At 43.8% G+C, this 13,715-nt stretch overlaps 1 protein-coding gene across 1 annotated transcript; it reads left to right on the top strand.

The window, feature by feature from the left end:
- Positions 1 to 1,761: 1,761 nt before the first annotated feature.
- Positions 1,762 to 11,124, top strand: LOC122891034 (putative ankyrin repeat domain-containing protein 20A5). The gene is made up of 5 exons (XM_044226420.1): positions 1,762 to 2,038; positions 6,223 to 6,337; positions 6,489 to 6,662; positions 9,218 to 9,324; positions 10,983 to 11,124. Exons 1-5 carry the CDS (start codon positions 1,794 to 1,796, stop codon positions 11,122 to 11,124), a joined length of 783 nt encoding a protein of 260 aa, XP_044082355.1. The 5' UTR covers positions 1,762 to 1,793.
- The last annotated feature ends 2,591 nt before the right edge of the window (positions 11,125 to 13,715 follow it).

Raw genomic sequence — 13,715 nt, 5'->3', positions numbered from 1 at the left:
TTTGGGTCATTTTCAAGGCTGCCTGGTTTTTGCTTGCTAACAAGCTTTTTGCTTCTTTGCGTGTATGCGCATGGCTTGGCAACCACAGGTATGTGGGTGGCTTGAACCAGCTTCAGTTTGGACTGCATGCCCCGGGTAAACCTGGAGCTTCTGTGGAGTGCTTATCACATTCAGATGGCTCCCTGACCTCTCAGAGCCTACAGGTAAGTACCTTGCTACTCTTACCTTGTTTCCCCCAAACAGCATTGCAACCTCAGGCTAGAGAACCCGGTCTGCTTAGCATGGAGGCCACCTCTTTGACTTACTCTGCTTCACGTCAGGCAAGTCTCTTGTCTAAGTGACAGGTTTCTGGCACGGGAAGTAAGAACACAGCACAGACTCACACAACTCTAATCTAACTTGAGTAATTTTCATGAATAAACACTTCTTAGTTTGTTGTAGGTCTTCAGAGTCTTTAAAATATTATTATCCAGATCTCCCCTCGGAGCGGCGAGCCGAGTATAGGCCCTGCCGTCCCGCCAAGCGGAGCGGAGGCCCCGCCGCCCTGAGCCCTGAGCTGAGTGGAGGCCCTGCCGCCCGGAGCCTCGAGCGGAGTGGAGGCCCCGCGGCCCCCAGCCGCGAGCCGAGTGGAGGCCCCGACGCCCCGAGCCGCCCGGAGCCGAGCGGAGACCCCGCCGCCCCGAGCCGCGAGCCGAGTGGAGGCCCCGCCTCCCCCAGCCGCGAGCGGAGCGGAGGCCCCGCCGCCCCGAGCCGCCCCCAGCCGTGTGCCGAGAGGAGGCCCCGCCGCCCCAAGCCGAGCGGAGGCCGGGCCACCCCCAGCCGCCCCGAGCCGCGTGCTGAGCGGAGGCCCCGCCGCCCCAAGCCGCGAGCCGAGTGGAGGCCCCGCCGCCCCGAGCCGCGCGCTGAGCGGAGGCCCCGCCGCCCGGAGCGGCGAGCCGAGTGGAGGCCCCGCCGCCCCGAGCTAGCGAGCTGAGCGGAGGCCCCGCCGTCCCGAGCCGCCCCGAGCCGAGCGGAGGACCCGCCGCCCAGAGCCGCGAGCTGAGCGGAGGCCCCGCCGCCCCGAGCCGCCCCAAGCAGCGTGCCGAGCGGAGGCCCCGCACCCCAAGCCGCGAGCCGAGTGGAGGCCCCGCCACCCCGAGCCGCGAGCCGAGCGGAGGCCCCGCCGCCCCGAGCCGAGAGCCGAGTGGAGGCCGAGAGCCGAGTGGAGGCGCCGCCGCCCCCAGCCGCGAGCTGAGCGGAGGCCCCACCGCCCCAAGCCGCCCCGAGCCGCGTGCCGCGCGGAGGCCCCGCCGCTCGGAGCGGCGAGCCGAGTGGAGTCCCCGCCGCCCGGAGCGGCGAGCCGAGTGGAGGCCCCGCCGCCCCAAGCCAGCGAGCCGAGCGGAGGCCCCGCCGTCCCGAGCCGCCCCGAGCCGAGCGGAGGCCCCGCCGCCCGGAGCCGCGTGCCGAGCAGAGGCCCCGCCGCCCCGAGCCGCCCCGAGCTGAACGGAGGCCCCGCCGCCCCGAGCCGCCCCGAGGCGCGAGCCGAGCGGAGGCCCTGCCACACTGAGCTCTTGGGCCTCGCACATGCGCTTTGGGCACCTTTAGTCGCTGCCCGTTATGCGCAGGCGCAGCCACGCGGGATTCAGAGGTGCGCAAGCGCATTTGTGCTTGGCATCATGGTTACGGTTGTTAGGTGCTCCAAGATTCCTAACTGTTGCTCATTACGTTTGGCTTATCTCTAGCACTGGTGCTACTGTCTAGAAGCGGCGAAGAGCCGAGCGGAAAGTGGAGTGTTGGTTAAGCCAGGCTTTACAATGAAGAAGTTTTTTGGTTTCAGGACTGCGAAGGTGCAGTCATCCTCGACCTTTGACATCGAGCTGATGAATGACTTGAGGGCTTCCGTTCACAAGGAGGAAGTCACGGAGACCCAGCCCCGGTATAACATCCGTGTGAAAGAGCTCAAAAAGATCCACAAAGTTGCTGTCATGGACAACATAGTCAAAATGCAGCGGTTGCTACTGCGTGGGCAAGACCTGAATAAAAGAGACAAGAGGAAACGGTAATAGGCATTAAGGGCCTGCTTAGCCAGAGGGAGTCATTTTGTGTTTATGCAGTGAACTTAGATTGACCCCGCCCCTCCCAGAGGAAAACTTGCAAAGGCTAGATACAAGGGCAGGTCAGGCCAGGTGAAGACATCCAATCAGTAGGGTGGGCATATATCTACTAGGGTAAATTGAAATTCAGTTGGCCATCCGTATATTTACTAGGGTAAATTGAAATTCAATTGGCCACACATAGAAAGCACATATCTACTAGGGTAAATTGAAATTCAGTTGGCCATCCGTATGTTTACTAGGGTAAATTGAAATTCAGTTGGCCACACATAGAAAGCCCAGGCAGTTTTCTCTGTGTTTTGCAGACCTAGCATGATTGTGCAGTTTTCTCTGTGTATCGCAATCTCATTGGCCACCTTTGTATAGCCCGGCTAAACGACCTCTAGAAAAGTCTGTGAGGCTGGGAGGGGGTCATCTCTTTGCAAGAGATGGCCCTGAGCAGTCAGTTTGATTCTCGATGCTTGGCGCGAAATAAAGCTTTGCTTGACCTTCGCTTTGTATCAGTCTCGTTCCTTTGATTACGGGATTGTCCGGGAACAAACGACGAACACTGAGCCAGCATCAGAATTTCTGGGAAAAGCCTCTGGAGGTAAGATCACGGGATCCTGTCTGTCTGGGTGTGGAGCTCCAGGGTATGGCCCACCGGGGAGAAGCTGGAGCAGCCATGCTCCCCAGGGCTAGAGTGGATGCGGGGACGCCCCTTCCCTCCACTGGTAGGTCACCAGGGGGTTTGAGTCCCCATAGGCAGCCAGGGGGTTTGAGTCCCCCTAGGTGTCCAGGGGGTTCAAGTCCCCCTAGAAAATCCCCACCTGTGGCAGGACCACAGGCCTGCAGTTGTCTTTGTCTTGTTTTTTTTTTTTTTTTTTTTTTTTTTGTTGTTGTTGTCTGTTGTGTTGTTTGCTGTGTTTGAAGAAATGGGGCAAGCAGAAAGTAAGGGGACTCTGACTTTTAATGGCTATAAGTGGAGCCAACTGTGGCTAATCTAACGCGAGACAGAGACGTTAAGGAATATTCCCAAGCAGCTGCTGAAACTCTCTTTGTTTTGGGGCAGTTCCTGTCTTCTGTGGCCCGATGTGGACTGCCTAGCCCCTCCCCCTTGCTGGCAGGAGAGCATGGCATTTGAAGTGGAGTGGGCCCAGGTGGAACATGAAATCTGTTAGCAAAGTGGTGACTAAACTGATGGTTAATTGTCTGTCTCAGGGTCTTAATGGGTAAATGTTAAGGAGCTCTCAAAGTCTTTGGTAACCTGAAACTGGGAAAGTTTGAAGGTTTGCTTGAATGACAAATGGAATTAAATTTGTTGTACATCTAGGTCTTAACCAAATGGGATAAAATGCTAGAGCCTTTGTTGCTGGAACTGTGTTTGTGCTTTTGAAATCTGCTGGTGAACATGTTTTGTACTTAACTGATTCATAAATTTGCCTTCTAAGAATTCTCTTGTAAAATGACTTCCGCCTTAAAGGAAATTCATATGGGAAGACTTTCAGAACAAATACAGGTCTTTGATATGTTAAAATCCTGGAACTAAAATGGGTAAGAATTGCCAGAAGTAAAAGCTGCATTCAGACTAAACCAGAATTAGTAACATGGGACTAGATGAGCTGAAAGATTGTCATGTTGTATCTCTTGATGTTTTGTCTTATTTTAAACATTACTGGTTCTGTAGTGTTAGCTCTTCCAGGCTCGTTAAACTTTATCTTAAGTTATCTATAACTTATAGAGATGTAAAAGTAGTCATTTGTAAACAAATCAAGGTATTCGACTCTTTCTATCTGAACCCTCTGAAACCGAAAGGTCTCAGCAAGTATTCTTTCTTCCATGGCAATCGGTCATTTGCATAAGTTCCATAAGAATCTGTTCTCCTTGTAACAAGACACCATTGGAAACACTGGTTAGTTTACCAAGGCTTTGACTGGAATGTCATATTTGAAAAGACTCAGCTATGACTAGACAGCTTAAAGGAACTAAGGTTGACTTTATAAAACCTGGAGCCTGAAAGCCCTTTGGTACTGTTGGCCTGATACCTTGCTTACAGAGTTCCCAGCAGCCTCACCAGGCGAGTAAAGGATATCACTTCCTGGCAGCTGCAGGAACCTCAGGATACTTTGTGGACCTCAGGAAGAGGAATTCGCCCAAATCGAGAGGTATTGCAGGCATGTCTGATGGCAAGTACGTGGCTTGGCTTCTGGCCTGGAGAGGCTACTATAAGTTCAACCTAGAGATTCCATATGAGAAGTTCCAGCAAAGGAGACGCTAAAGGATTGATATGATCACTCACTGTTCTTGCGGAGCTTATGTAAATAATTAGGCCAAGTATGTTAAAACTGGACTTGTTTTTCAAATAAATTAGTCCTGATTTGGGTATCTCTGGAAATGAGGGTTATTTTAGAGAGAAAATTATGTTTTAATAACACACCTTTATGGATGTTAAATTCTCCATTTGATTGTTTTTAAATGCTTGTTTACCTAAGCTAGACAACTTGAGGTAAACTTCAGGGAAGTTGCATGATAGCGCGTTTAGATGATCTTGCTTTTGCCAGTCAGTTAGCCCCTGATATAGGGAGGAAACTTCAGAAAATTGAAGAATTTGAAGGGAAGAATCTGACTGAGTGAGTGGGAATAGCAGAAAAGGTGTTTAACAACAGGGATGCACAGGAGGAATTTTTTGGCATTACAATGAGGCAGGTAGGGGATGGTAAATGGAAGGAAATGCCTAAGCACAGAGAAGGCAGGCAGGAAGATGTAGATTCAGATCAGTGCACTTACCATAAGGAAAAAGGGCATTGGGCCAGGGAGTGCCCCAAAAGGAAGATGGCCATGCTGGCCTCCAGAGACTGAAGGGGCTGTGGTTCGGAGCCCCTCCGTGAACCTCAGGTAAAAACTGAAGTGGAGGGAAAAGCAGTTGAAACCTATGGAAAACTATCTGGAGAAGAAGTCTTGGTACTAATATTGATAATTGGTAATTCTTGATTTTCATATGATCTATAAATCTAAATATCTAATAAAATGAAAAAAATAATTTCATTTATTATTTAATATAATGTATATGAAAATATATCATATATAAATATATATTTATGTATAAGATATATAAAATATACATTATTTCATATATAAAATATATATAAAATACATAGTATACAAAAATAAAACTGTTCCTGTTTATTTGAATCCTGAGCTTCCTTTGGCTTGAAAATCAGAGTGTAGACTTACTTAAAAAGAATTCTTTGTTATTTTAGTCCTCTTTTCCCATAGTGCTTTCAAGAACTAAAATTTATTTAAATGCCAACCATGTGACTAGAACTGCAGTAGAGCTGTTGTATGTATATACCATTATTTCATTTAACGTAAGGCACATTGATTGTGTGATGCCCCACCATTTTGTATACCAAGAAGAAATCTTTAAAAATTCTGCCAATTATAGTTGTAAGACATTTTGAATTATAAATCACATTCCAATGTCAGAGATACTAAAAGGTGACAAAATGAGCCTCCTAGAATCATTGATATATAGTATTCTTGTGAATATTTAAAACATATCTGAGAAGTAGGCATAATTGTATCACTTTGCCTAATGGGAGTGTTGTCTTTGTTCAATAGTGGCAATAGTAATAGTCATAATAATAATATGAAACAAACTTTGCATAGATCCTCATTTAAGCATGGTGACGAGGTCTTGGGAGATAACTATTCTTTATTTTTATTAGTTTTTAGTAATCTCTGTAGTCAACATGAGGCTTGAATTCATGACCCTTGAGATCAAGAGTCACATGACCTTCAAACTGAGCAAGGCAGGGAACATGAGATAACTGTTTTTATCTCCATTATTTTGATGAGGAAATTGAAGATAAGGCTGAACCATAACTATTAAGTTTAAATCCTATTAAGTAGGATTTAAACCCAGGTTGAGCTGAATCCTGAGGTCACGCTCTACCTAGTCAGATAGCCTGCTCTTTTATTAGTATGGTGAATGATCACTAATAAATATTGTACTTTCTTCGAAAGTAAATGAAATCTTTGTTTTTGAGTCAAAGGAATAAGATGCTATTTAAAGTTTACAGTTATATGAATTAATTGCATGTTTTGAAAGTGCACTATAATTTCCTAAAACGTTCTTTCACTTTTATAGGACGCCTCTCCATCTGGCCTGTACCATCGGCCATGCCGACATGGTAGATTTTCTTGTAGGGAGGAAATGCAAGCTTGACCTCTATGATGGAGACTGTAGGACTCCTCTAATGAAGGTGTGTGGTGGCAGCTGTGTCTGCCTGAGATGGATTTGATTTAATTACTTAGAATGAAAATCTATTGCAATTAAATGTAACTAATTGGTTGTAGCATGCTTGCTTTAAATTCCCAGAATTTACACTCTGTTTCTTGGGATACTACTGACAGGCTGTACAATACCAGGAAGAGGCATGTGTAACTACTCTTTTAGAACATGGTGCTAATCCACATCTTACGGATAAGTTTGGCAATACTGCCCTCCACTATGCTGTTGCTGGTGAGAGCATGTCAATAGTAGAGAAGCTGATTTTATATCATGCAAATATTGAAGCAAGAAACAAGGTACGTCAACATTATGTATAAAGTATTTGACATTTTAAAACATATATATATATATAAATTTTTTTAGCTACAAAACATTTATTTACATATTTATTCATATATGTAATAAATAATAAATACTGAATTCTATACATCAAGTCCTGTACCATGGAAACAACTCCAAAGCCACGGCAGGGAGGATTAGAGAACGATGAAGCGCACGGAAAGGGCAGAGTTCTGTTTCCCAGCCTCCCTTCCACCCCAGAAGGAGAATCTTTCCATTAGTGCTTGGGAGTGGATGGTGGGCTCAGAGCCCACAAAGGCTTGAAGGCCTGAGGGGAGTGAGGTGATGATGGAGGCTGGGTGCTGTGCAGGGGCTTAGGAAACGGGTGCTTCTGGGAAGGGGTGGGAGACCTTGACCCAGTGGGGTAACTTGGGTGAGTGCGAGTGGGAGGAGAAAGCAGCAGGTTGCAGTCTTCGGGCACTCCAGGCCCCAAGGTTCTGAAGATGAGAGCAAGGGGATCGGGTCATGGCATCCTCCAGGGGCATCTACTTGTGCTCATAGCCACTCTGCCTGCCATGTCCCGCATTGGGATCTCCCATTTCACAGAGCAGTTCCTGCTCAGCATTGTGTAGGTCCTCAGGGGGTAGTAGCTGTGCATGGGGATTCATGGGGGAACGCACTCACTCTTCCATTTGTTATTTCTTTGGCATGCCTTACCTCCTACCACTGCCCTTAAGGAAGCACTGTTGGTTCACATAGATAGGGTCAATTTTTCATATATAGAAGCTCGAGCATTCCCTGAATGAAAATATTTTGAAATAACTTCATTGCCTAAGATTTCACTTTATTTTTATTTTTAATTTTTTTTCTTGAGCGTACTTTTAGGAAATACATTTTTGTAGGGGCTGTAAAGAAAGAAAGCAGGAAGAAAGCACATATACAGACTTATAAGAAGAAAAGCATGTTCTTCACATAGCAAGAATTTTATGCCTTGACTTCTAACCCAAGTAGTAATTTTGAGTAATTTTACATGGAATATGCCTTATTCTGCTCTAAGACCATGATCTAATTATAGGGATAGAGAAGTGATCTATGTCTCTATGATTCAGTTGATATTAATACTAGTCTTTGATACATTTTCATTCTTAAATGCAGCAATTATCTACAATTGATTATAGTTATTAAGTTTTCGTGGACCCAAGTGTTGGTTTTCTTCAAGTTTTGAAAGAGGCCGGCTTTGGCTAACAGTGCTGTAAACTGTCAAGTCAGTTATTTGAAGTTTTAAGATTTCACTTTAATGAACTTTTTTTTAAAGAAAGATTTTATGTATTTGAGAGAGAACGTGAGAGTGAACACACATGAGTAGGGAGGAAGGGCATAGGGAGAGGGAAAAGTAGGGGAGCCTGATGCAGGGCTGGATCCCAGGACCCCAAGAACATGACCTGAGCCAAAGGCACACGCTTAACTGACTGATCCACCCAGATGCCCCAGAGCTGCTCTTTTAATTCAGAGTCTATCTCCTTAGTGACCCATTTGGAGCAAGAGTGCTTTATGTTGACATCTGGGATCCTGATACCATTGATAGAAGAGAATCAAGCATGTTGATATAGCCTGGAGAAAAGCTTCACCTTTACTGGAAAGCTCTCGACACTGTATCCCTGAAACTAATTTCTGAAATGTTAATGTTTGCCATGAAAGTATTGTCAAATGGGGATAAGCAAATTTAAACCGATTTCTTTTGCGCTAGAGATAATGTTCAGTTCTGTAATATTTCTCAAACATAGAGGATCATTGAATCTTTATATTGAGGCACAATCCTCCCCTTCCAGCAAAGTATATGTTCTTTGGAATATAATTTATGAAATACTACTCCAGAGATAATCATTTAGGCTGTTAACTCAGTAAAAATACTTTAGGCTTTTACAGCTATGTTTTAGAGTTTGGAGATATAGAGATAAAATATAGTCCCTTCCCTCAAGAAGCTCTTGGTTTCAATGGGTGCAATCAAATAAGTGGAGTATACAGTGGTAAATGCTGTGATAGAAGCCGAGATTCTTGGGACTGGTCAATGTTTGAAGTAAGATTTGGAGAATGAGTACAGTTAATCTGTTGAAGAGGTGGAGGAGGGCTATTTAACTTAATTTAATTTATTTTTTTCAAAAATATTTATTTATTTGAGAGAGTGAGAGTGGGAGAGAGACGTGAGCAGAGGGCTGGGGCAGAGGGAGAAGGAGAAGCTGACTCCCCACTGAGTAGGGAGCCTGACGTGAGGCTGGATCCCAGAACGCTGGGCTCATGACCTGAGCTGAAGGCAGAAGCTCAGACTGAGCCTTCCAGGTTCCCTGAGGAGGGCTGTTGCCAAGAGAAGGAGCAATTGCGAAAGAGCGGGGTGAGGGGGTCAGGGGGAGGGTAAGGGTGGTGGGAGGTGGTGGGGAGGATGGAGGGCTGGGGAAGGTGGGGTGTTGAGAGTACTTATGTATGTGTTTAAGGTTAGGGGATCCTTTATCGGTTTTAAAATTCAGTATGGAAATATGTAATTTTGTAAATTATAAATGTTTTTACACTTTTACAGTTTGAATTCACACCGTTTTTACTTGCTGTAAATGAAAACAATCACGAAATGGTGGAATTGTTAATTAGAAAAAAAGCAGATGTACATGTGGTTGATAAGTTTAAAAGGTACAGTAGTTGTTTTTTTAAACCGTATATTGTTCTAGTGTGGTAATAATTAAGTCAGAAAGAGTAACTTAATAAGAAGAGGATTAATTTATAATTATATAGTGAAAAATGTCGACATGTCATCAGTTAGAAAGCAATTATTCTGATGGGGCAACATGAAGAACAGTATACACAGAATTTATATTCCTTCCTATTATTGACTGATGTGATCTGCATTCTTTTTTTTTCTGCCATATGATTTTATGTTAGCTAAAAGGGTTTCATATTAGTTTTATTATAAAGTGTGGACTCCTTTTATTTTATGACACAATATTAAACTTCTTAACCCTTTAATAGTATTTTTTAGAAACTTCTACTTCATATACATTTTCCTTAAAAGATGCATATTAAACATAAATAGGAGTTGTTTTATCTTTTGGATGACTCCTTGCTTTAAATTTTTTATAAAAGAATACTGATATTAGATGATCCCTAAGTGATTATTAATTACTATTCCAGATAGGGTGGGCTTATCATCCTTTTTCATGTGTTATATATACATATATATTTTTTCATTGGTAAGGGTAGAAGGATGAAAGATAACTTTAATCGAATAGATTTTCCTTTTTGTGAGGACAAATCATAGGTTGATGATAAAGAGAAAAGAGATGGACTTTAAATAGACACAAGACTAGGTTTAATTCCTTTCCTACTTGCTGGGTATGTGACTCTGGAAACATTACTTATCATCATCAGATATGTTCTCTGATATGAAAAGAAGGATAATATATCCTTCAAGGGTTGTTGTGTGTAAATAATATCTTATAGTATTTAATTTAGGGCCTAACCATGCTTATTTTAGTACCATTAACTGCAACTATAGTCTTTTATTACTGTTAGTATGAATGCTGTTATTTTAAGCCTGCAAGTAGATTTTTTAATTTTTTTTTATTTTTAAAGATTTAGTTTTTTGAAAGAGAGAGAGAGAATGAGCAGGGGAAGGGGTTAGAGCAGGGAGCCAGATGTGGGGCTCACTTCTAGAACCCCAAGTTCATGACTGAGCTGAAGGCAGACATTTAAAAGACTGAACCACCCAAGCACCCCTGCAAATAACTTTTTTAAAAAAAAGATTTTATTTATTTATTTGACAGGCAGAGATCACAAGTAGCCAGAGAGGCAGGCAGAGAAGGAGGGAAAGCAGGCTCCACACTGAGCAGAGAGGCCAATGTGGGGCTCGATCCCAGGACCCTAAGATCATGACCTGAGCTGAAGGCAGAGGCTTAACCCACTGAGCCACCCAGGCACTCCTGCAAATAACTTTTTATACAGACCTGTCCTCTAGAAGACTTGGAAATACACTGAATCAGCTTAAGGAAAAAAAAAATGGGAATTCTTTTTTAAAATCTTCACTCGTTCAGTTAAGTGACCTCAGCATAGTTTCTTGTTCATCAAATGACTTTAAACTAGCAACTTCTATTATCATACCCAGGTGGGACAAGAGGCTTCTTTTTTGTCTTTTAATTTTAGCCATGGAGGTAATTTACAAAGATAAACACTTGAAGTTGTTAATGGTCAATTCTGTACCGACAGGCAAGATATTAACCTGGTAAAGTGTATGAAATTTGCTGTTTAGATAACCCTAAGTTCCTAAGGGTGAAGTTATGTCTCTGTTATTTTAGAACAGCCCTCATGCTTGCTGCACCTTCTAAATCTCCAGATATAGTCAGGCTTCTCCTTCAGCAAGGTGTTAATACCTCTTCTCGGGATGAACGTGGATGGACGGCAGGAGACTATGCTCTTTTTAGTGGATTTGATGGGTAAGTGTTTACATTAAAATGTTAGTTATTACTAAAGTGAAGTTTAAAATAATTGAACTCTTAGTTCTTACGTAACAGATGAGTGTTCGTAGTTTGATTCTGGCAATTTGGGGACCAAAGTGAGTTAGCCCATGTCACTTGCCAGAAACCAAGACAAAGGCTAGACTAGTCAGCATTAGAAATGAGTGCAGGATTTTTTTGATCTCAGGACTATTGAGACCTTTATCTTTAGGGATCCTAACTGTATCTGTTTCATTCCAAGGATAACTGTTATGCATGGGGTACAAAGAATGTTATATTTGTGAGTTTATTCCTTCCTGACTCCCTCCCTCCCTCTCCTCATTTCCTTTCTTTGTAGATTTCATTTATAATTATTTCAGAGAGGGGCAGAGTAGGGACAGAGGAAGAAGCAGATTCTCTGCTGAGCAGGGAGCCTGATGTGGGTCTCAATCCCAGGACCCCAAGACTGTGACCCAAGCTGAATTCAGATGCTTAACCAAGTGCCAAGTGAGCCACCTAGGTGCCCCAACATCACCTCCCCCGCCTCCAACTAGTTACTTGGGTCCTGAGATGCTCAGTTTAGTAGAAAACCCTATCCTTTCCCTTGAGGGTTCTCTCCTATTCTTTCCCCTTTGAATTTTCCAAGAACCTAAAGAGTTCCCAAAGACCAAAGAGACCATCCTCTTTCTCAAGTCATTTGGAAGGAAAAAATGACATTCTTATAATTCCCTTGTTTCCTTTGATTCTATTGCTGCAGTATTGCTGTGTGGTGCCTTGGTGACTCAGTTGGTTAAGCGACTGTCTTTGGCTCAGGTCATGATCCTGAAGTCCCAGGATTGAGTCCCCCCAGGTGGGCTCCCTGCTCAGAGGGGAGTCTGCTTCTCCTTCTGACCCTCCCCTCTCTCATGTTCTCTCTCTCCCTCTCTCATTTTCTCTCTCAAATAAATAAATAAATATCTTAAGAAAAGAAAGAAAAATAAAGAATTAATTTTTGAGAGAGAGAGCAAGAGCATGAGCAGGGGGAGGGGTTGAGTAGGGAGCCAGAGTGGGGCTCAATTCCAGAGTAGGAATTGAGTCGGGCTCAATTCCAGGACCCCAAGATCATGACTGAGCTGAAGGCAGACACTTAAATGACTGAGCCGCTCAGGCATCCCTGCAAATAACTTTTTATACAGACCTGTCCTCTAGAAGGCAAGTAGTCTGTTTATGATTGACCTTTGCTCCCAGGAAGCCCTTGCCGATCTGCATTCCCCAGTCTTCATGGTGACCCACAATGAGACTTCAAAGTTACAACATTTTTTAGTTTACGACATATGCTTATATGCTCAGCTGCTATTCCGAGGCACCAGCACCCTGTTCTGGCTGCTGGCCCCCCTGGCTTTAGCCACACACACCCTTCCCTTCACACTCACAAGTCTTACGTGAAGCCCATATGTTCGTGCAGACCTTCATAATGAAGTACCACTTGAGGATTTTCCTTGTCTATCTTGCTAGCAGATGATAGTTGGGACCTTCTAAGCTCTTAAAGAGGTTCAAATAATGCTTCAGGAAGAGCCTGGACTTTCCTTTCTCCTTTGTTATTAGGCCTGTATCTCAAGCCTGATTTAAGTCCTGCAGAGTGCCTTTTCTTATGAGGTGATGAAAGGTCTCCTACTGACCTTCCCAGAGTGGTGGGCATCACCTTTCCTGAGAGGCCATGTTTTGGATAAAATATTTCATTAAATCCTCTTAACAACCTTGTGAAATAAAGCAGTAAATGCCTGTTTTATAGAGGAAGACTTGGAGACAGAGAGAAGTGGCTCCTCCAAGAGCAAATAGCTGTGATAATAGAGTTAGGACCACTGAATTCAAAACACGTTCCATTATGGCAAGCGAACACTACTAATTGCTAAATTACTACTTCATGACTAGTTCACCTTACTTTGAAGTATATGGGGTAATTTAAGTTTTGATATTAGCTCTGATATTATTTCAAATACACTTATGAGTTTGATATATTTGGTAAATGTTTTTCATATCAGTATTAAAATAGTAACATTGTTTATCACCCTTTTTATATGTAGCAATCACCAAATAATTGACAAACATACAGAAGAAAGACTTAAAAATTTTTCGCAAAATAACAATCCAGGTAAGACTTTTCAGAGTGAAGTACTTTTGGTGGTCACATAGATGAGGTCAGAGTAAAAAAGTTTTGATAATGAAAGAACAGTGGGGAAAAAAAACTGAATGTGTAAATTGTGTAAGTTCACTGTCTTGTTTTCTTTCTCTTTCTCTCCCCCACCTCTCGATTTTACTTATTTGACAGAGAGAGAGAAAGTGAGAGAGCACAGGCAGAGGGACAGGGAGAAGCAGGTTTCCCACTGAGCAGGGAGCCCAATGTGGGACTCAATCCCAGGGTCCAGGGATCTTGACCTGAGCTGAAGGCAGATGCTTACCCAACTGAGCCACCCAGGGGCCCCTAATATCTTTCTATTATTTTTAAAATTTCTTTTCAGTGTAACAGAATTCATTGTGTATGCGCCCTACCCAGTGCTCCATGCAATATGTGCCTTCCATAATACCCACCACCTGGATCTCCCAACCTCCCACCTC

This window comes from Neovison vison, chromosome 12 (assembly GCF_020171115.1).
Source record: "Neovison vison isolate M4711 chromosome 12, ASM_NN_V1, whole genome shotgun sequence".
Classification (NCBI taxonomy): domain Eukaryota; kingdom Metazoa; phylum Chordata; class Mammalia; order Carnivora; family Mustelidae; genus Neogale; species Neogale vison.
Note: the sequence above shows the minus strand (reverse complement) of the source record. Positions and strands in the feature narration are given on the sequence as shown.

Bases quoted from the DNA above. Each gene is read 5' to 3' on its own strand.
- LOC122891034 (XM_044226420.1), top strand. From the start codon at position 1,794: ATGAAGAAGTTTTTTGGTTTCAGGACTGCGAAGGTGCAGTCATCCTCG. The intron at 2,039-6,222 runs GTAATAGGCATT...TCACTTTTATAG, and splicing joins AAAAGAGACAAGAGGAAACG to GACGCCTCTCCATCTGGCCT. The intron at 9,325-10,982 runs GTACAGTAGTTG...CTGTTATTTTAG, and splicing joins GTGGTTGATAAGTTTAAAAG to AACAGCCCTCATGCTTGCTG.